This window comes from Parus major, chromosome 1, assembly GCF_001522545.3.
Source record: "Parus major isolate Abel chromosome 1, Parus_major1.1, whole genome shotgun sequence".
NCBI lineage: Eukaryota > Metazoa > Chordata > Aves > Passeriformes > Paridae > Parus > Parus major.
This window is the reverse complement of record NC_031768.1, coordinates 24,197,556-24,220,350: the sequence shown is the minus strand read 5'-3', so window position 1 is coordinate 24,220,350 and position 22,795 is coordinate 24,197,556. Positions and strand designations below refer to the sequence as shown.

The following is a 22,795-nucleotide window of genomic DNA, read 5'->3' as shown; positions in this document are numbered from 1 at the left end:
AACTTCCAAATGCCTTGTCTTTATTGGCTGGGTTTGTTTCTTTAACTCTAATCTAGCTGACATAGGACATCCAAACTGAAGTAAAAGCATGCTTGTAATTCACTAAGAAAGCAATATCATTTTTAGCAATGAAGAAAAAAATACAATCAAGAAATCTTCCAGATACTTCTGTAGTACAGATAAGCACAGAAACCCTGGATGGAATTCTGACATTAAAGAAGATTATCTTAGATATTCTAAATGAATTCTTATTTTCTTTTGTTTAAAGTTGTTTTCCTTAAGGAAAAAAAAACCCCAAACTTATTTTTTTAGCCAAGAAAATAAAGAATTGTCTCAAATAGTTTTTCTGTCAAAAAAAACCCAAAAAACTTCTGAAAAAAGTCTTCAAAAATAATAAAACCTGTTTAAATTTTTCACTTATAATACAACTTGATTTCTTCATCAGCTGTCATAAATTTATTTTCTTTATTAGTTCTGCACTTCCGTATCATACATATGTATTTGAGGTATATGTATGTGTCAATATATACATTTTCTTTCAAAAAAAAATTAAAGAAACAAGAATCTCCAATAGCAACTTTCTCTAACAAAATCCTAGCAAAACCACCATTCTTAGTTCTCAAGGTATTCTAAACACTTGGAGAGTGTGGTCTCCAGTCTCTTTCCTGCTCTGCTTTGTGATTTTACTCTGTAACTGTCAACATTTCTGTAAATTATATTACTTCCACTTGTTAGTGCCACTGATTAATCCAGTAATATTGCTCAGGAAAAAAATAATTAAATTGTACAAAATTAGACTGACATTAGTCTGCAAGACACACTTCGAACACACAAAGATGTGTTGACAGTAATACAAAATATCATTGGGAAGATGGTCTAAGTACATATTATTAAAACTAAAAAACTATCTAATCTCCAGTTTCAGCTCTCCACTAAGGCTTGACAGAAAATAGGATTATCTCTTTATCCAAAGTAGAAATCTGCGACATTTTATAATTAAGAGTACTTTTTCTTATTGCAAGAGGACACAATCCCTGTTCCTTGGAGCATCTGATACAAGCTGTCAAAAATTAAGAACTCAAATCCATATTTATGTACTTACACTACTGGTGCTTTGCACCTAGGGAAACACAGTGCCTTTTATCTAGATATGCCAACACCTATTTCTTAATTAGTGACTTTCACAAGCTAAACAAAAGCAAATCAGAACAACCATACTGGTGCCTTAAATTCAGACTGAAGGTTACAGTTTAACAATGAAGACCATGGATAGAAACTAATTTTCAGTCAACAATATTTTATTAAATTTGATATTTAGCAACCATAACAAGAACATTTGTGTAATAATGTAAAATATAGGAATGGTTAATACAATTCAACATAAAGACACAGGACAAAATATCAGTATGCACATTACCTTAGTGTTCTCAAGCAGAACTTCATCTCTACCTAAGCCAGGTCCTATGACAACCGAGTGCAGCCGTGGTAACCACTTTTCCACCTCATGGACAGCGTTTGGACTGTCACTACAAGGAAGTATGGAAAACAAAAAAAGAGAGAAGTTCAAAAAGGCTTCATTTTAGTATTCTCAGAAACTGAATTAAAGATGCAAGATAGAAAGAGGTATTTCCTATCTTGAATGTCAGGCAATTTTATCCTCCAAATTACCAAGAATCTGTGACCCAGGAAATAAAGAATGGTTGTCCAAATAGCTAAAATGAAAAATTTCTCTCAATTCATTCTTTAGGGGATACCACATAAAAATGAGGAGGTAACTGCAAGTATCCACTACAGCTGTTACAAAATAAAAAAGTAAAATCCAAGCAGGAAGCCAATAATTTTTATAGTCTGTCACAATTCTCTTTTTAATGCTTCTTTGCAGAGGTTATACCTTGGAGAGAGACCCACCACCTCACAGGTATATATTGCAGCTTGCGGGAAATGATGTAATTGTTTATTACCCCACATGGCAGAATGATAAATCTACTCATATGCTTTTTTGTCAGTTGCTTCATAAGAATTTGTTCCAACTGAATTACAGCCAAATTGTCCCCTCTCCCCAAAAGGCAACAGGAGAAACAAGCTATTCAGTATGGGCATTATCTGCTTGTAATGCTTAAAATTTCTATAGCATTCTGTTTTTTGTCTACATCGGAAAATTGATGAGAAAATTCACTGCCAAATATAGCTGCCACAATACAGCATTCAGCCACTGACCAGAACTGTTTATTTTGTTCTGATCAGTTTTGTTGTGTAAATAGGTCAGGATATTTTGAAAGCACTGCCCGGCATTTGCAGTTAATCCTTACTGACAGTATGGAGGGAAAATTTAGCCTCCCTCCCTCCCCATTTCTGACATTAGTGACAACAATAAATGAACATTTTAACTGAAGCATGGGGGAATAAAGCTCCCTGTAGGCTGAGCAAGGGGGTACTACTTCATAGTATTGCTCAGATTATTGTAAGCTTGCAGTACTCCAACAAAGCTGTATTATTACAGACCAAAGCCACTGCATGTTTTTCATAACCGACAGCTGTCCTGATGGGATGCAGCACTTGGGAACAAGTGTTTAGGTTGTGTCTGGCAGAATCAGCAAATTCCACAATGATTTCTGCAAGTGCCAGGCAGGAGCCCAAGGCTCTTGCAGCTGCAGGGAGTGAGGCATCCCGCTCAAGGGCGCAGGGATGCAGTGCCTGGCTGCAGCCCAGAGACCCCTCCGCTGACAAGAGCTGCCTCACAACACCCAGAGGTGACACCACGAAACAGCTCTGCCAGAACAAGGCTGCTGGGTGGGAGTGATGACCTGCTGCAAGGGCAAGGGGGACAGAGAACCACGGCAGGACACTGCTGTCCCTGGAGCAGTCCCTGCTTTAGCACGCTGAACTTCCATTTGAACGCTGCAGCTCCCTCCTCATCTACCTCGCTGCAAACAGCAGCTTGAGAACTGTTAAACAGCTCACTTTTCTATTTATTCATCACTGTACAATCACCTTATGATGTAGATAGAGGCTGGAAATAAAAATGATTCAAGAAATAGCTAAAGCACTATTTAAAAAAAAAAAAAAGACAGGTTTTTAATATGTGGTAGGTTGAACACGTGAAAAACTGCCTGCAAACCAAACTCTAATAAAACACCACCATTTCTGAATGCACACCACTTTCCTTTGTTCACATACTGAATTTATTTTATTTTTGAAGAGCAATATATATCTCGATATGTATATATATACATTTCTCAAATAAATATATCTATATACCATGTATTTGTAAGAATACTGCAACTTCTAGATATATAAGGATGTCTGGATTCGACATACTTCGGACAGCAGAAGCCAAATACATTAAAAAAGCTTCATTAACTGTAAGCTAAAGACAGAGCCATAGGTAGTATCATAAATGCTCTGCTCTTCTACAAATATCTAATGCAAATAATCTAACCATAAAAAAGTTTGTCAATTTATTTATATTCAGGATTGAAATAAGGTAATTTTGTCTAAAACTCAACTGATAATGTGCACTTCTCAAAACAAAGCCATCTCTTGGGAAATAAACAGTCCAATATTAAGCCACTCCTGAACACTTTGCCTCTGGTAATAATAAAAACCTACTGTGGAGCTTTTTATCTTCAAAGCATTTTATAAACATTATGTTCAACTCCTTTGCAACGTCACATCAAGAAGCAATCCAAGATGTGATGGGTCAAGAGATTAAAAATGGTGATAATGACTACTACATTGCAGAATCAGCTATAAAAACATACTGTAAAGTAACTGATGGATTTTGAATCTTCATAAAGAAAGCAGAAAAATACTGTCTCACAACAGCATCATGCTATCTTCACTTCAAAACACTGTATGTTCACAATAGCTGTGGCTATGCAGCTACAGACACCATAACAATATCCTGTATCTACAGCTGCTCTGGAAGGGCTCTTGTGTTATCTCACAGCTTATTTCCAAACTGTGGTCATCAAACCAGTAGCATTTTAAAGCTGATAGGGTAGAAGTGATCAACAAGCAGCTTTCTTCAGGCAGGGGTAAACCTTGAATGTTCCTGACCATGGGATTTAGCACAAAGGCAGAAATTCCTCTAGCTCTTAACAGCTCCAGTCTACACCTGATGTTTAAACACACCCAGAAAAGCTCTCTGAGATCAGATGGCCTCTGTACTCTCAGGCTTCAAAACAGACAAAGCTCAACCTGCACAGGCCCTGGACCATGGCAATTCCTCATCAGTGGAAAAAGTGGTTGGGAAATGCTAGTTGGCTTGGGCCAAAATCCTTGCTGGGGATCATTTGGATAATTTGCCTGCACAGATAGTTGCACCTGGGTACTGAGGAATAAGTATTTCTTGGCAGTAATTAATCATCACAGGAAAAGTCAATGCATGTTCTTGTTTGCCTGTGGATCAAAACCAGACAAAAATGTCTTTGGAAAAAACTACTTGGAGGCACCAGCACAGAATATCATGTCAAGTCCTGAGCTGTTCATGGTGTACTACGCTCACACAAAGAACACAGCTAACCTCCTTTGTCACTTCATGCCAATTTCTCTACCTGGTTACTAACCTGATCTCAAACCTCTCCTTTTAATTATCACCTCCACTGCCCAAGACATTGAAAACACAACTGAAATTAGCACTGTATTTAAAAAAACCCAACACCTCTCTGGAAAGGTACAGGGTATAAAGAAGATGTCCCCTTGATCAAAAGAGATGTGATCTTCAAGCTTTGACAGAAATGAGTCAAGTAAGCAAGAATCACTAGGGTTAGGGTTTAGAGGTGCAGAGCCATATCACATACAGCTTGATCTTTTCCAAAACAGGTATCATAAATGCAATACCCCCACTCTAAAGCACAGAGCTAGTAATAATATAAAGAGAAGGAAGACAATCTCCTAAGGTCAGAAGAAAACAGCATTTCAATTTCTGAGAAGAAGGTAAAAACCTTTGAGAGAGACTTGGATTAAATAAAAATCTAGGATTTTCCAAAATAAAGGAAGTCTTTTTGGAAAATGATAGGGCAAGACTTTAGGTACTAGTCTGGCTTTTCCCTAATATAAAAATACAAACTCTGCACCACGGACATACACAATAGGAAAAATGAAATAGGAATAATTGAGAAGCTGAACCCTAGCAGTAACACCTGCAAACATGGGAGAGTGAACTACAGTACCATTGGGCTGATGTGTTCAAATTCTAGTGACAAACCACATCAGGCAATAAACGGGGAAAGAAAAACAGCTACTTCCAGCTAATCACCATGTGTTATGTGACATATTATCAGATGCCACTCTGATGAAAATCTAGATTATGACAGCTCACTGTGGTTCAATCAAGCAACTAAGCAACACCCTTCCAATCTCCCAAACACTTCCTCGGAACCTTAACTTGTCTGCAAAGCAACCAATAAACCTCTGGCTGCACACACTGAAGAACCATTACAGGGTAAACACATAAATAACAACTATTATTAAGAGTTAACAAGAAATACTGAAGGAGCTTCTGTAACTTGTGTCATATCTGTGAAGCTGCATAGGTTAAGAAAGAGTCTAAAGCTAATGTCAGCAATCACTGAATCAACTTTCACAACACTGTCCATTAGTCAGACCTAAACAAAAAAGCAAGCAGACAAAGGGGGTTACATGGAGGCACACGAGAAAAAAAGACACCAGAGATGGGGTCTGACCAGCCTTCCTTGGCTATTAGTGAGAGGTAAGGGGAGGCTGAGATGATGATGATCTCTTGGGAAGGCAGACACAACCCCTTTACCATTTGCTGTCCCTGAAGCTGCTGGATAGACAAGACCAAGGTATGGTGTTCAGTATCTTGCAAGATGATCTTTTTCCTCTTTTCTCTGCTTCCAGATTGTATTGAGAAAAGTATTTTCCATGGCAAAACAGACTAGGATTCTTCAAATTAAACATCACTGAGTCTCTAAAATGGTGAGGACAAATTTTCTTTGTAAAATATTAGTGGCTTTAGATAACTTTTTCCACATTAACCTCATGAAGTTCAATGAGTGCAAGGCGCTGCCCCTGGATTGGGCCAATTCTAGATATGAGAACAGACTGGGAGAAGTCATTTGGGGCAGTCTTGAAGTGAAGAGCTTGAAAGAAAGAACTAGGTTAAGCTTTTTGCTCTTCAGAACTCTTCTGTATTTTGCTATTACACAATAAAAATTGTCCTAAAACACAGTTCTGTAGGTCCTCATCTTAGGGAAAGCTTGATGTAATTACCTTTCCAAAAACAAACAAACAAAACCTCTTAACATTAAAAAAAAAAAAAAATCCCCAATAAACACCAAAGATGGTGGCTAATGCCCTGATATCACCCACAGTTCCTAAGCATCTTGTAGAGCTGTTTGTAACAGATATCTGACAGGGACCATCTGCTTCAAAGTCTGCTCTAGGTTGGTCACTGCCCAGAGGGGGTGGGACACTTGACAGCTAGGACCTGAAACATCACTCCCATCCCCAGCTCTCCAAAGAAATCAAAGTTTGTTCTCTGCTGCATTTTATTCAAAGACTAGCTTTTACCAAATGATCAACAGCCACCAAGCAATAGCTTTAAATATTCACAGAAAGCTCTAAACACAGCAGCTTTCCCCATTCAGGATGAATGACAGTTTCTGTCATTGCTTTCTGTAGGAGGGAAAGGAACAAGAGATAAGGTGCAGCCTTGTCAAATTTTACATGGAAACAAGAAAATGTGAAGCCAAGTCAGCAAGGGTATAACCAGAAGCTACAGAAATAGCAGATAAGCATGAATGACAGCACAAACAGGAGGCAGCAGGACTGCAGCTCTTCACATGGCTCTAAGGCAGAGCTGGTACCACCTTAGAAATCAGAGATGTGGTTTGGACATCAGAAAATGCCAATCAGTGGGACCTCCTGCTAGAGAAGAACACGGGACAAAAGCAAGACTGCTGTCACCCGATTGACTATATGGCTCCTTACTGCAGAGTACATTATTCAAATTCTGCTTGTTATCTGTACACACTTGGTATGACTGAGGCAATTCCAAATGCATTAAAATGTACCACTGCACAAGTCTGTTTATGCCAACTCAGACAAAGCCACACTAAGGGGGCAGTTTCACAGCAAACCTACAGACTTACTGTCAAAGATGAGAAAAAGTTTCTGATCTGACAAAAGAGTTTTGTTTGTCCAAACACTGCAGGTAATTATAATGAATGTGAATCAAATGTTAGACCTGCTGATACTTGGAACCTGTCATGTAATACAACACATCAGAAAAGCCAAAAATGGAACACAATGTGTAGCTCTAGAACTGGAATAGTTCTCTCAGAAAAGTAATTGTTACCAATTGTGGTAAACCCTGGCTGAGGCCTTTATTGGAAACAGGGAAGATGAGATAGGGAGTGAAATTATCCTGTAAAGGATGGGTTGAAGGAATGAAAAGCAAAGTCAAACAATGCAAAAAAATGTTGAGCATAAAATTAAACTAATTCTCTATTCCAAGAGTGGCTGTATTTGCCAACGTTTAAATCATCTTTCTCGTAAATTAATGCCAAATTTCCAGAAGACCTAGGGCTTCAGGCAGCCTCTTTCAGTCTCATGAAGAGAACTGGAAATAATAGCTTCTTCTAGAGAAGCTCACTGAGCCCACCATCACCTCGTGTGTCTCACCAAGCACCTCGGTCAGGTAGAGCAAATCACAAAGACAACACGCTGGCATCAAGCTGTCTGCATGCAATTAGAGAACAAAGAGATACATTTATTAAATTAGGATTAGCATATTAAAATGTGCCCCCAAAACGTTTAAAAGACAAAAGGGTCATTTTCACCTAACAGGCTGTTTAAATCTTTAAATTGTGTACAATCTGTAAACACTGGATAGACAATACATATTTTCCAGCTACAATTTGATTAAATAACAGGGAAGCAAATGAAAGAAAAATAAAGACCTTAATGAGAGAGGGATTGAATTCTATTCAATTCTATTCAAATCAAGTCTTTATTTCCAGACACTGAGTAAGTTAATTTAGACACCAGAAGTGAACCTGGTAGGCTTCCTCTGAATATTAGCAGCAGCAGGAACAGCAGCCCATTATCCAGGAGAGGCAGAAGTGTCACAAGTTCATAGGAAGGGACTGCTCTTAATGTGCAGATGCCAGTCTTTACTCGCTCCCTAGTCCACCTTCAAGGCAGTAAAAGTGTGAATGAAGTGTGACCTATTGAGGTAAACACGTAGAAAAAAATGACATATTGACTATATTGTTGTTTTGGGGTTTTTTTTCATAATGACAATGATTGAAAGTGTTTTCCATAGCTGCTACTTGGACAGCAGACTCTCACTGAACTATCAGATGCTCTGCCTCATTAGGAACTGTGTGGTCACCCACTACAGGCATCAGAGCTAGCAACAGCCTCTTTAGCAATGAACCCAAAGGCACTACAAAAATGGGATCATCTCTCTTAAGCACAGCAGAGCCTCTTGCATCCTGTGAGAGCCCCAAAGAGAAGAAGCTGTTGACTAACTCTGTTTTCTGAGATTTCTCAGACATGACTGAAGGTCAACCTTATCTAGCCTTGTAAAGATACCACAGCTACCAACACAATAATTTTATGACCTGCATTTAGTTATATAAAAATACTTAAGGCAGTTGTAGTCTGTTTTGATCTCAACTACATTACCAGTGTGTATTATGACAATCCTCTCTAAAAGCATAATGATAACCAAATGTCTTGACCTCCTATTTTCAGAGTTCATGGAAGTGGTCTTGACCTATTATATGTCCTCTGAATTGAATTGATAAATAGAATCTGTCTAGTATTTTCCAAATGGACAGCAATCAACCAAACTTTTGACTTTAAAAGCCACAGAATGAAGATGACAATGCAATTTCCCTCAGAAAGGAACACATTTAAAATGTCCCTAGAAAAAATAATGCACTTTTTTTTTTTTTTTTTTTTAATGTTAAAACCAGGAAATAAAGTGGCAAGCTTTATCACATTGGTAGCCCTCATATTCAACCCTTAAGGCACAGATAATAACTGAATGAATACCCAGAAGGATAGAGTACTTCCAGTCAGCTGCGGACACATAAGAAGACAGGATAGGTCCCAGCCCAAATATCAGCTCTGCTTATTTGTCATCTGGGGAAAAAATTAAAATAAAAAAAAAAAAAAATCCTAAAACCTTCAGTAACAAACCCCAGGGATGCCTGCCTTCACTCAAACTCAAGAAAGACTGAACACCAAAGAAATTTAATCCCGGTTTCAAATCACAGCAGTATGGCAAGCATTCAGGAAGATAAATTTGGCCAGATCTAACTGGAGTACATATCTTTCTGACATATCAGAAAGCAGCAAGGACAGCAGCACTCCTTGTAGCAATGCTAAAAATCTTTGACTAACTCTCACATTTTGAGAAGGTGACAAAACCTCTGCTGGAATCACATGGGACCTCTGCAATAACAGGAAGGAAAGGGACTATAGTACAGAGTGAAAAATATACCTCCCAGCTTTTATTCACTCTGCAACACACAGCAAAGAAGAAGCAGTTTTTTGCCAAGAAAGCTGGACACAGAAAACAGGTCCATAAGCCAGTTTTGGCCACAGCACTGCATGACAGAACAAGAAAGAGTTTAAATAAATAAATTCTCTAAGTCAGCACATATAAACTGACCTTTACCTCCCACTAAGTACTTAAGAAAAAAAACCTCAAACTTTCTCATGTGATTCCTAGCCAGCCTGATATCTAAATGAGGCTTTGGAAGAAAGATCACAAAGTTTATGTCTTCCTTCATCTTCTCTGCAGGTGTAACAGGGATCCAGCAGCCAAGCCATTTGTGAGACTTCTTTTTGACTGGTGGAGGAATCTGTTTGTTCTGTGACTTCCCCTGATGACAACAGCTCTGCATTTCTTCCAGCAGCTGATCCAAAAGTGAGGCTAGTACCAGCATTATACTGAAGCAGTGTTTAATAGCTATCCTTAGCTAACACAACTAAAAGGTATGAACATCCTCCCACGGTGCCTCAATGCCTTTGCATCTCCACATAATTACAGGGGACTAAAAATCTCAATATTATTTCTGGGCCTTCTGTAAGAGATTTGGCACTGGTTCAGAGTGCTCAAGTAATTTATCAGGCCCTCAACTACTCATGATCCACTTTCATGATTTTTTCAAATGGTCAAAATTGAAGAAAAAAAAATCAATAAAACTAGGTAAAATGTGTTCCAGAAACCCTGATCTTCACTGAGTTTCTTCATTAAAGGTAACTGGCCTCAACACACAGTCCAGCCCCAGAGGAATTTTCTTCCCAGTTATTCTATTTCAAACTCAAAAGAATAACCTTTTTAAAAATGCAACCCAAACCGTGAACTCTGCAATTAACTATAAGACTTCTAGTAATTCTGACAATCTTTCCTAGTCCACACAAACCCAGAGATACAATCAGCTAAGAGGAAGGTATTAGTTCTAAATCTCTGCCTTGTTCAAGGGTGTTTTTTTTGGTGGATAATGTAAAATTACATCACCTCTTTGGCACCACAAGAAATTAATGACCTCATTCCACTTCTCTGATAAAACCCTGGAGATCAAGGACTATATCGACTGTTGACTTTACAAACTGTCTGATAACCAGCTTACAAGGGGGCTCCTCAGCAGTGTCTGGCTCTTTTCTGGCCTACAGAGAAGAAAATCTCTGTACAATTCTGGAAAGTCCCTGCACAAGGGGAATATAGCACAATAGATTTATCCTCTCTTCTTTTAACATACAGCCAGCTGGGTTCATACAGCTCATTTAGCTCTGTGACCACTTGCCTACCAGGACAGGATAAGCTAACCCAACACAAGAAGTATCCAAGAAGTCTGACCTGATCTGAGCCAGGCCACTAGCATGGCAAATATAAAAAAGCTGCTGAAAACTCTTCTCTAGAAATGCATGAAGGAAGTGTGCACACGTCTACAGCAAAAATCCACGCAGAGAACACCTGCAATAAAACTAAATAAAATGCAAAAACTAAGCTTTATTTTGCCTATATTTGTGAAGCATTTACAGTAGGAGCACATTAGCTGACAAAACAGGAAAATGCAGCACAAACCTGGGGCAGCAGTGACAAGACCAAGGAGAGCAGATGTCACCAAGACTGGGTATATGCCACTATTCAAAAAACCCCAACTTCTGCAATATGCATTTTTTGCTCCTCCACAGGAAAGCAAAAAGTCAGACATCAATACTGAACTGGTTGGCTGGTCAGTTTTTGAATAATACCAGGGTGTTGTGGAAGTTGTGGAATAATGCATCTGACAGAATCCCTGAATAAAAAGGAAAAGTTACTACTGATAACACTGACAGCCCCCAGACACACTGCTTTCATTATTCTGCCCAGGTAGCAAGGACACAGAGCCAGGCTCTGAGGCTTCATCTTTCCAGATCCCAAGCTGCCACATGCAGTCCCAGCTCTCACATTCACTTCCAGGGAATGAAGTCAAGAAACAAAAACCACAGAGAAAGTGGCACCATGGGTGTCGCCAGCATGGAATGTTACACCAAAAGGATTCCCAGGATGGATTACATCTGAGGTCACACGGGACTGCCCTGGCCATGCTCGTTTTCATAACCCTCCTTCTGCCATCCTGCTCAATCATTCTCACATAACATTCTCTGCATCCTTCAAGTGACAGACACTTGCCAAAGACCTGAAATGCTCCAGTCCAACTCCTAACTCTCACATACCTTCACCAGTCATGCTGGCAAAGATCCGCAACAGCAGCTCTAATGAGCCAGAAGAGCCCAAGCATTCAGAGGGGGCAAGAAAAGAGCATTTTCTTCCCTTGAGGTGATCCCCTGTGAGGTGAAGGCAGTAGAGAAAGCTGTGGCAGCTAAGATGATAAAATGTCAGGCTCCCAGCAGTACAAAATGGCAGCTGAACCCTGGCAAAATGCCAAGCTGTTCAAACAGGGAGTTGAGTACACGGGGCCATAATTATGATTAGCATAATAAGAGAGTGGTACAACAACTACCTAGTTACTCTGAAGGGTCATGGAGAAATCATAACAAAGCCAAGTTTTAAGGAGAGACACAAAAGAAAACAATGACATAGCTGCTCGTGGGTTTTACCCGGAGGTTCCTCCATGCGTGAAGTGCGGTCTGGGAGAAAGTACAAAGAGTGTTTAAGAGATCAGGCTCTGAACCAAGGGCAGCCGGCTGTGCCTGCGGAACTCAAACGGCTCCACAACATATAAAGGATCATATGAAAAGTGTGACACTGAAGACAAAGGACCTCACAAGAAAAATAGGCTGTTAGTGTAAATTTCAATAAAACCTGGGCTCAGTAGAGTCAATCAAGACTTTTTTCCTTTCTAACCAGAAAAGACTGCTTTCTCTTTCCCAGTCTGAGAACAAAGCAGAAGAGATAAAAACATGAGAAAATTTAATAAATAAAATCTGAACACTCAGATATTTGCAGTTTTTTGATTCTGAATGTCATGTAAACAATATTTACAGATCCAGTGCATCATGCAACTAGCCCAGCTATCTGTGTGAAATTAATCAGAGTTTCAATATGAGTATTAAATACTGAGTCACAGACTTAAAAGATATATGGATATGAAAATTGGTAGATTGTCTGTACTGTGTACATCTGAAGGAACTCACAGAGCAGAAGTTTAAAATCAAAAGTTCTCTTTGCAGGTAGAAAGATCAGAGTTTTCACTGAAATCTGAATTCCACAGAAGACACTGAGAATCTGTGTATAAAAAAATCCCACTCTTACTTAGCAGGCACGATCTGGTCCTTCATGAACAGAAAGTTTACTCTTAACCCTATTTCCACCTCCTTTTTCCTCTGTGCTGCTTCTGTTTCTCCTGTTAACATTTTTCATTACCAGAGATAAGGACAAACAGTGCTTTTCCCAAGGCAAGGCCAACTCGTTGCCATACAAGATGACCATATGCTGTATCTCAACTGGAACATCCAGACACCCCAAGTTAAACGTTAATATTGCCATTAGGCTTCTCCACTGCATTTGCTATCATATGATAGCAAATATATGATATGACAGAACATCAACCAAAGAGACGCCTTTTAGATTTAAGAGGCAAACAGCTGTACTGGTAAATACCCTACCTATCTCTTCCCTGCTTTCAAACATCATTTTTATTTTGTCTGAAACCCGTAAAGTTATGGGTTTCTTCTACCTTTGGGGAGTGGGAGGAAAAAGCAGCCAACAAACCACAGCCCTGTTTAGCTGCCTTCTCTCTAAGCACCTCTGTCTCCAGTGACAGGAATGAAACCCACCTTCAGAATGCAATAAACTTCTGACTTCCAACAGGCATCCCCATAAGGAAGATCACATTCTTGTTCTCAGACACCAAAATATTTCTACTGTCATAAATCCTTCCAGACAGCAATATCTGACAAACACATTTTTAAATTATGCTTTTCCTACCGTGATCACGGCTTTGCTATGTACACCAACAAACTCTGACACACACTGGTGCGAGCTAAGCTCAGAGGCACACACCTAAGGCACACATCTTAACTCTCACTTGCAGTGCTCATTGCAAACCATCATAACACCTCACTGAAACAAATTTATCCCGTGAAAGTTCATCAGTCAGTAACACATTTCAGAACAAAAATTTGGAGAAGCGCGCGCGCACACACACACACATTGATTTTTCCACTAAGGAGGACTTATTAACTTTATTATTCAGTTACTTATTAAACTTTTCATCTTTTTGTTAATTAAGCCCTGTATTTTATATGATTTTGGAACATCCATTTATTCCCAAGCAACATAGTCACAAAGAAGAATTAGCATTTCTCTTGCCTGGTAATTTTGCATAGGTGTCTACATACACAGTAGTGAGAGGAAAACAGACACACTACTCTTAAATACTATTAGGGCTGAAGAAGCAAGAGAGCACACTCCATTTGCCTTTCAAATTGCAGATTGCAAACTGCTGGCTTGTAGTAATTTGTAGTTCTGGATCTTGCCACTGTTCACTGGTAAATGCATTACAATCACAGAACACGTCAGCAAGAAGCAGAAAGAAAGATTTCTGCTTTTTAAAACTTGTATTTTGACTGTCACAAAAAGAAACTCACCACTGATTGTCCCACATTTAACTGATTGTAATGAAAGGACAAAGCCCAGAGTTTTTGTGATCTCCAGCTCATCCATCCAGTAACTCAGCAAAACAACACAAAGTAATCAATTAAGACTGAAATATTAGAAGTTGCAAGCCTGACTAGCTCATTTAAACAAAATTTAAGTCACTTACAGAACTGGATGAACAATCAGCTCTGGACTATATGATTTGATTACTGTTGCTGCATCTTTGGTACAAAACACATGGGATAAATCTGCACCCTAAAAAAGAAAATTTGCAAACAGCATTATCAAATTTATACTTAATAATAACTTTATCATTCTAAAGATTACTCAACTAATAATTCAACTGAATTCTTTCTTCTCAATAGATCAAACAAATTTTATTGTCTCTTCTATTTTGGCATAGACTAGTATGAAATGTTCTGTTCTTTTTGTATCTAACTTCCAATATGATATTTTTCCTGTTTCTTACTAACAGGATGACTGAAAACACAAATCTCAAACCTTTATTCACTCAAGAAATGTTTCTCATCTGTAGATGAGCGAAGTCTACAATGTCTAATGTACAAAAGAACACAGATCAACATGAGAAAAACTACATAAGATAGCCAAAACACTACTGTAACATACATGCAAAATATAGTTATGGAAACTCATTAATAGATTTCTAGTCCTACCATTTTTACCCAATGGGCTAAATTCACACAAGAAAAAGGCTGGCACAATTTCAGCAACACACCCTATGTTAGATAAACATTAATGCTGAAGAGTTGAGTCTCAAGTGTCTGCTAACAACTCAAAAATCAGAATATACATAAAATAATGTAAGCAGTGACCACACCAGTGTATCTTGTATTGATCATGCATACTGAAGTTTCCAGTATTAAGGAAGTGTCTTCTCTGCTTTACTACTATACATTTAACATTTCAAGCTACTCTGTTTATGGGCAGATGTAACTGTCTGAAATCAAATTACTTCAGTGAGGAACCTCCTAGTATTGCCACTGGATTTGCACATAGTGGACAGAAAGCTGAGTGGCCTTGGGATTTTATAATAACATGGTTAAATAACATCATTTCAGTTCTAATCTTTGAGGGCTTTCATCCTGAGGGAAGAGGTGGTTGGAAATATCTGGGATGGTTACCTACATATTGAGAGAAATCTTCAAAAAGAAAAACATACACAATGAACTGAAAGTACTGGCACACTATAAACAGCATTCTGAAAATTAGATATATTATGTAAGCATGACTTGTTTACATTCGTACAATCACCCTGTGTTTATGTAGTCTGTTTAGCCATTTGTCAATAAAATAAGGAAGTTTATGCTTCTAGGGAAAAAAGCTTGGAAAATACTTCTGCTGAAGATTAGAATGCAAATAAAATGTGCTATTAGAAATTACACTGAATTACACCCACAATCTTTAAACTTAGAACATGTAAGAATTTTACTAGGAGAAGTTTTAAGTTTTGAAACAACATTATTTCATTCAACACACTTATCAGGTCCAGAAAAAAAAAATCTGAAGAACTCACTATAGTGCAAAACCAGAACTTTTAATCATAATCTAAGGTTATTTTAGTGATCACTCTTGGGGAAAATATTTCATTAAGTCCTGAAATTTCCTATCCAAGTCCCTGAGATTGTCAAATTCTGGACATATTTCTAACTTCACCTTACACAGAGAAAGGAAACACAGTGAATGACACATTCACAAAGTATTTCTACAAATTCTGGACCAAGGATTTTTTTTGCTCAAGAGAAGACCTAGAGCTCAAGGTCCATGTGCACTACAGAAAGAATGCTATTTTAGAAATGACACCCAGACAACAGAAATTATGAAAAGTTCATTTTGGACTTATATAGAAGAACACGTACCACTTTGAGAGCTGTAATTGCAGCAAAATATGGTGCTCCAGTGTATCTGAAACAAAATAAAATTTAGGTCAGGAAACACAGGAATGAGATTAGATAATGATCTTCCATAGAAATATTTACAAAGATCATGTCATGAACCAGCAAAATTTTCTCAAGTAACAGAGGTGAAAGTTTAGAGACAAACAAAACAAGAGCCAAAAACTGCTTGCAAGCTAAATATGGGACCTGTGACCTGGATCAATCCCATCTGGCTTTAGATGTTTAACTAAAGTGCCTAAACTGTGATTCCAGTTGCCCTAAATTCTCTTTATAAAGACTGAAGAGAGAGATATGAACACAATCACCCTCCAAAGGTGCTTGCTTCAGCCAAGAGATAAGAACCTATGACCACCAGCTTCTAACTCCTGGTTATTTGACCCAGCTACAAGACAGCACCTTTTTGCTCTTTATGGAATGTTTATGAATGGCAGATGTCTAGCAGTAGATCTCTTACAGGAGAAAGGTGTCACCTCTCTTTCAAAAGGGGAAAGTGAAAAACAGGAAGGTGTAGTGGCTCATTCAAAGTATTGTGGCTAATATTGTTTCTAGGTCAGTACAGCATTTAACTGATTTATGCAGTATCTCTTTTCTCCCCTGAAATAGGATGTTCCCATTACTCCAGTACATAAAACAAGGTATTGACAGAATCTAGTAAACACCAGTATTTATCAAAATAAAAAGCCCACAAGAAAACACAGCATAAGAAAATACAAAGACACAGTTCTCAAGAAAGCAAAAAATCAGATATGCCACTGTCTTACTCTACTCATTCTGAAACCTCATTATACAATGGGAAAAGACTAACACTGAAAGCAGAGAGTTTAGTGGTCAGAAAAGACAGAGAAGGTAGACATAAACAGTATTTTAAGTTCCCATAACATTCAGTATCAAAACATCAGCACACATCTGCAAGATGCCATTTTTTTTCTAAGTGTGCATGGTCATGATGATGGAGTATTAAAGCTCTCTGGAAACTGTGGTTTAAGTGTAAGGTCAGTTTGAATGGCTTCTACAAGTAGTTATGACATCCTGAAGCTTTATCAGAAGCAAAAATCAAACTTCCATTTAACTTACTCTCGACATCCTCCAACAATGCCTATACGACCATCTTGACCTTTATGCTTTTTCCCTGTTAGAGGGGGGATAACATTGCGAACCAGCTGGAAAATATTCTCCATATCCTTCAGAGTGTGTGTTCTGTGCAGTGAAAAAGATCTCTCTATAACTGAAAAGAAGAAAATAAGCATTACTTCAAAGAATGTTCTTTCTTAAATTACTGCCAAGCATTTCTCTTAAGCACTCATGTACACTAATAAAATCACACAAAGATACACAAAGTGACATACTTCTAAAATCCAAATGCTTTGTCACATAAAGGCCTTAGGAACAGCGAGTAACTAGGGAAGGTGATGATTATAAAAATGTATTCAGGGTCTGATGAAGAGAATATGCTCACTGACTGTTCACAGTCCTAATTTAGGGCTCAGGTACAGAAAGAAACAACAACCCAGAATAGTTACATGAAGATTTTGTAACTAGAAATACCTTTTTAGTTCAGCCTGAAATCAGTTCCATAATGAAGCTCAACTGAAACAGGTACACTTAGTAAAGACTAAATACACCCAGACACAGAGCAAGCACAAAGCAACTGAAGCCAAATTTTAAATGTACACCCTACCTTATATTTCGCTTCCCCTTAAAGACTTCCACCTCTTAGCAGAATCTCACTGCTTTTTTATTTTGGTAGGCGGTTACAAAGCACAGTGAAAGTCTTTCTGCAAAACTATAATCCAACGCACTAGATGCAAACATCACAAATATCACACAAAGATCATTTTTAGCTATAATACATCTCCAGATCTCTGATGCAAAGCTACATGTCAAGCCACATACTAAAAAAGACTGCACACCCAGCAGGCTATGTATCAAGTAACTCTTTCAAAAGGCTACAAAAATGTAGAAGAAAAAAATAATATCAACAATTACAACTAGAAAGAAATAAAACATTTACCCAATATGGGAAAAATGTGAAGATCACTACTTCTATCAACAATGTGTTAACTATAAACTGCAGAAAATACACTAAAAGAGCAAGTTCTTAAAAGCTCTTCATTACCTGCAAAATTCTGTTCAGAAGAGCAGCTTACTTGAATGCTAATATCAGTGTCCTAGACCACAGCCATGCTTACTTTCTTTTTTACAGATCTTCTAAAAACCTTTCAACTGCTACACATGTATACCATAATTATGTAGAAAGTAACTCCTGTGATACTCCTTATTTTCACCTGTATAAAACTCAGTAACCCCACCCCACAACTCCAAAATAAAGAGAGAGAAAAAAAGAAGGAAAAATAAAAGAAAAACAGTTCCAGAAGTACTGGGCATAATAAGGGGGAAAAATGTAATAAACAAGAAAATTCCAAATCTATGTGCTATCAAGCAAAATGAATCTTTTTCTCTTTCTTCCACAGAATCAAAACCTAAACCAGACATGCTAATCTTCAGTAATAGTATGCTTTAGTCTTCAATAATGGTAAATACTCTTGGCTGATCTTTTGCTTTTGAATACAGGCATCCCACTCCTACTGAGAAATAATAAAAAAAAAGGCGGGGGGGAAGGGAAATGATGAATGAAAATAAAAGAGAAAACCCCACAACCTGTTTTGGATTATGGCCAAAATAGCATTGCAGTGACCCAGAGGAGAACAAAATGCTCATCTCCTCTGAAAATAGGGCAGATATTTTCTTTAAATCACACTTCATACACGTGCTGGTATTCAACCACACAAGAACATTATAAAGCTTGGAACTCTTAAAGTGCAGTGGTATTAAGAAGGCCTTCTGTTTATTTACTGCTGGTTTTTGTTCATGTGTGAATATAAAGTGACTACACAATAATGGAGAGAAAACAGAGGATTATGCAAAAAGCCATTCTTAATATAGCCCTACTCTACCAACAGAATCACTACAGCATATTCAGCTCTTAACAAATGAAACCTTAATTCCTTAAAAGATGTGTTGCCTGAAGCATTATGTTCACATTTTAGCGTAACCACTTTTTTACACCTTTGCCAGTTAGAAGATTAGTATCTTGAACTGCTCTTGCTACAGTGAAATACGTAAAATGCATTTTTGCACAATGCAATATGCCTGTACACCTATATGATGAAATCCAGGAGAAAAACTGAACCTCAGTTTCAGGTTGTTACACATAATTAAGCTTTTCAGGAAAAAACTTTCAGAAGTAATGGGAAGGCCTTGTAGGTACCTTCACCCCAGTCTAGAGCCTTAAAGGATTCCCTGTGGGATTTTCTAAGGCACACCAGTTTTCCTTTATTTTAAAAGTGAAAACAACATTTGAAACACTGTATCTGTTGATACCCCAGAAATTATAAAAAAAAATCTGCTGCCACCAGGAAATCCTACACACCAACTATCCACTCGAGAAACACAAGCAGATCTGCCAGCCTAAACCCTCAACAGGCCTAACCACCCAGTCTGCCATGCATTTTAAAAGGAAATGGTAACTAACACACAACTGAAACCACCTCTCAGGACTCAGAGAATGCCCTTTAGGATCTGGCATGCCAGATTCTTACTCAACACTGACATTGGGTGGTTGCTTCTTTTTTTTCCTCCTCTTTTCAAACTGCACTTTTTTTTTCTTACAAGCACTATGAAATTCAGAATTAGAACACAGTAAGACTTATTTCATTTCCACTTGGCAGGCTACAATCACTAAGCCCCAGTTTCACTCTGGTTCCATCACTGATAGATTCCTGATTTCCTCCTACCTGAACAGTCTACCTCCATGTTCAAAGAGACCACGATAAAAATAAATGCCACAGGCACACAGATCCCAAGAAGTTTGTTAATGATTGCTACCATCAGGTTCTGGCCCACACATGGAGGTACAGAAGGAAGAGTTTGTGCATAAATACCAATTCTTGAGATACTGCTTTGCCCTTTTCTTTAAAGTAAATTCAGATGCCCAGAGAATCTATAAAGAGCTGGTGTAGACAAAAACATAAACAAGTATTTTCATCTTCTATTATGCCCACTTAATTGATAAGATTCAGAATTTTGTTCTAAAAAAAATTATTTTAAAGAAGCTAGATCTTTTCATCTGACTTACTTCAGTGTAGGCAAAACTCCACTCTTTTCCCAGCCCTGAAAAAACACATGCACAGCCTTAACTTCATATACTGGGCTAGGCTTGATAACTTAAAGCTGAAAAGCAGCAAAGTTTCTGCTACAAAGTAACTAATGCTTCCAGATTGCTTCTGGTAACTCTCCTAGTTGCCTTTTATGCATAAAACTTCTCCTAATTTCACAGTACAGAGACATGAACGTAGAAAAAAAATTCCCAAAGTTTACAGGGTTCAAAAGGTACGATTTTGCTCATCAAAATTTGTTATAACTAACGTACCTGTATTAAATAATCAGTACAATGGTACAAATAATTATTTAATTTCATTTGACATCAGACAAACACCTTCATCACAGTATTAAATAATTCCAATTAGCTTTTATTTTCAAAAGCTGCTTACTACTAGTGCTTTCACACAGAAGTTTTAAAAAGTACCCTAACTTTTATTTATGCTGTAGAAGGAAGTACCTATCGGTGGAGAAAGTGTTGCTGTCATAGCATTATAATTAAAGTTATCCGCATATGAACGATGGTTCGCTCTCCGAGGTGGACTTGCTGGTATAGACTGTGATCTTTGTGATACTGTAGAAGAAATTCCAGCCAACATCTGTCCCAACATCTGTAACATCTGGAGTTCTCGAGCATGCTCAGCTTCCCGACGCTTGTCCTCAATTCTGAGCCTCTGCTCTTCGAATCTGTAAAATTTCTCATCTGTATCCATGCTCTGCTGCAGGAATTTTTCCATCATTTTATCCAATGTCAAATTTGTATGGCGTTTTTTTGATCTTTTGGGCTGATTGAGAGGTGGGGTAATAGTTGGAGCACTGACTTCTTTAAAGCCTAAAGCAAGGAAAGAATCAATTATTTTTCTGATGGAAAACAATTCTCTAAGAGGAAAGCAGCAAAAAAATCTCCCTACAAGATGTGACCTAACATCTCAAAGCATTATGCTACACTTTCTCAATATGAGCTGTATTTATTTGAGGTATTTTTCTTTCAGAGTTCTAAAGCAAACCTACAAACTTCTACCAAGTTGCAAGGGTAACACAAAAATCACAGAGGCAATTTTAATTGTTGTAGTACTAAACTTCAACAATAGGAGTCTTTTTCATCTTCCAAAAAGGTTTAAGTGAAGGTTATTAAATAGTATAGCCTCATTTGTGTATTGCAGGTAATTACATTAATCTAAATTGAGTTTCAGTCTGTTGGCATTCTAGATTTGCATTTCAAAAGAACATTAGTGTAAACAACTCTTTGATGGGGGTTAAGTGTAAAAAAGAAGGTTGCTGAAATGTCAACCAATTGGCTGATTCCTAAATGATGTCAACTTCTGAAGACAGGTTCATGTTTGTATTAAAAACCTTGCATTAATCTGGATTGAAAACAAGCAGCATTTTCCCGCACCTCCACACACAAATGCGGAGGGTAACGAACGCGCAGGGGAAGGACAGGCTTTGTCAAAGTGCTGTTTCTGTCCGCAAGCCCGATAAAGTTAGAAGCAGTGTTACTGAAACAACCCATGCCATTTATTATGCAAAAGCTCTTCCCTGGCTTTCTGGCCCATCTGCAACAACAATAAGATTTTTCAGGTATCATCATTATCGTTTCAATACCGATTAGCAAAACTGCACACAGTCTGCAGGGAATGGGAAAATCCTCCAGCGAGGAGATCCTCATTTTCTTTTACAATGCTACCTGACACTTTGTCTGGAAAATCTCTGCGCTAGTTTTCCATGGGCTGGCTCCCCATTGATAAATACCGATAAAAACCTCACTCAGGTCACTGTCCGCAGCATCTCCCCCTCCCCGGCATGCCGCATTTCCAGCACCGGCAGCAGCCCGCTCCATGGGGCTCCCCACTTCACGGGGACGCGCAAGGTGCAAGAGCGGGGGGAGGCACGGGCGGGTTTCGGAGCGCGCAGGACGGGGCAGGAGGCAGCAGGATAAGGTAAAAGCCACCTGAGAAGCGCGCTAGCTAGGGAGAAGCGCCGGCAGCCGGGTTGCGAGAGCCCAGGGATGAGGGGAGGACACCCGGCGCCGGGAGCCGGCCGGCTACTCACCGTCACCCGGCGGCACGGGGATGGCGAAGGACGGGCACTCCACCTTGATGGGGTGGTCGGCGTACGAAGAGCACTCGCCGGAATCCTCGGTGAAGTTGTCGCGGGGGGACTCCGGCCCGTTGTCCTCGTCCACTTCGGGGTCCAGCTCGCGGCTGTTGTGCGGCGTGCCCGGCGTGGGCGGCGCGGCCAGCGGCCCCGCGGGCGCCGGGACCAGCGGCTCGGGGGCGCCGTCGGGCCCCCCCCGGCAGCTCAGGATCCGGTCCATCTCGTCGTAGTACTTGCATATCTTGCGGGCGTGCCCGTTCTTCTTCAGCCCGTCCCGGGCCTGGTAGTACTGCCGCTTGAGGCCCTTGATGCGGATGCGGCACTGCTCGGGGGTGCGCTCAAAGCCCAGCTCGGCCAGGCGGCACGCCACGTCCCGGTACACATGGCTGTTCCGAAAGTTGCCGTCCAGCGCCGACTGCACGTCCGCCTCGCCCCAGATCTCCAGCAGCGCCCGCGTCTCCAGATCCGACCACAGGAAGCCCCGCGTGTTCGTAATCATCCTTGGCCGGCCGGGGTCACTGCAATGGCCGCG

The 22,795-nt window shown here is 39.2% G+C and overlaps 1 protein-coding gene across 3 annotated transcripts in view; it reads right to left on the bottom strand.

Annotated features, from left to right (window-relative positions):
* The window catches only part of NAXD (NAD(P)HX dehydratase), a 50,454-nt gene that overhangs the window by 26,283 nt on the left and 1,376 nt on the right, over positions 1-22,795 (bottom strand). For 2 of the 3 annotated variants that reach the window (XM_015621050.2, XM_015621041.1), the window contains exons 2-5: positions 17,083-17,233; positions 15,970-16,015; positions 14,259-14,347; positions 1,418-1,526 (exon numbers count right to left, since the gene is read on the bottom strand). In XM_015621050.2, coding sequence (XP_015476536.1) covers positions 1,418-1,526; positions 14,259-14,347; positions 15,970-16,015; positions 17,083-17,233 — 395 coding nt within the window. Of the gene's footprint in view, positions 1-1,417; positions 1,527-14,258; positions 14,348-15,969; positions 16,016-17,082; positions 17,234-20,626; positions 20,999-22,218; positions 22,782-22,795 lie in introns of all 3 variants that reach the window. The other variant, XM_015621034.1, reaches the window with a different exon arrangement.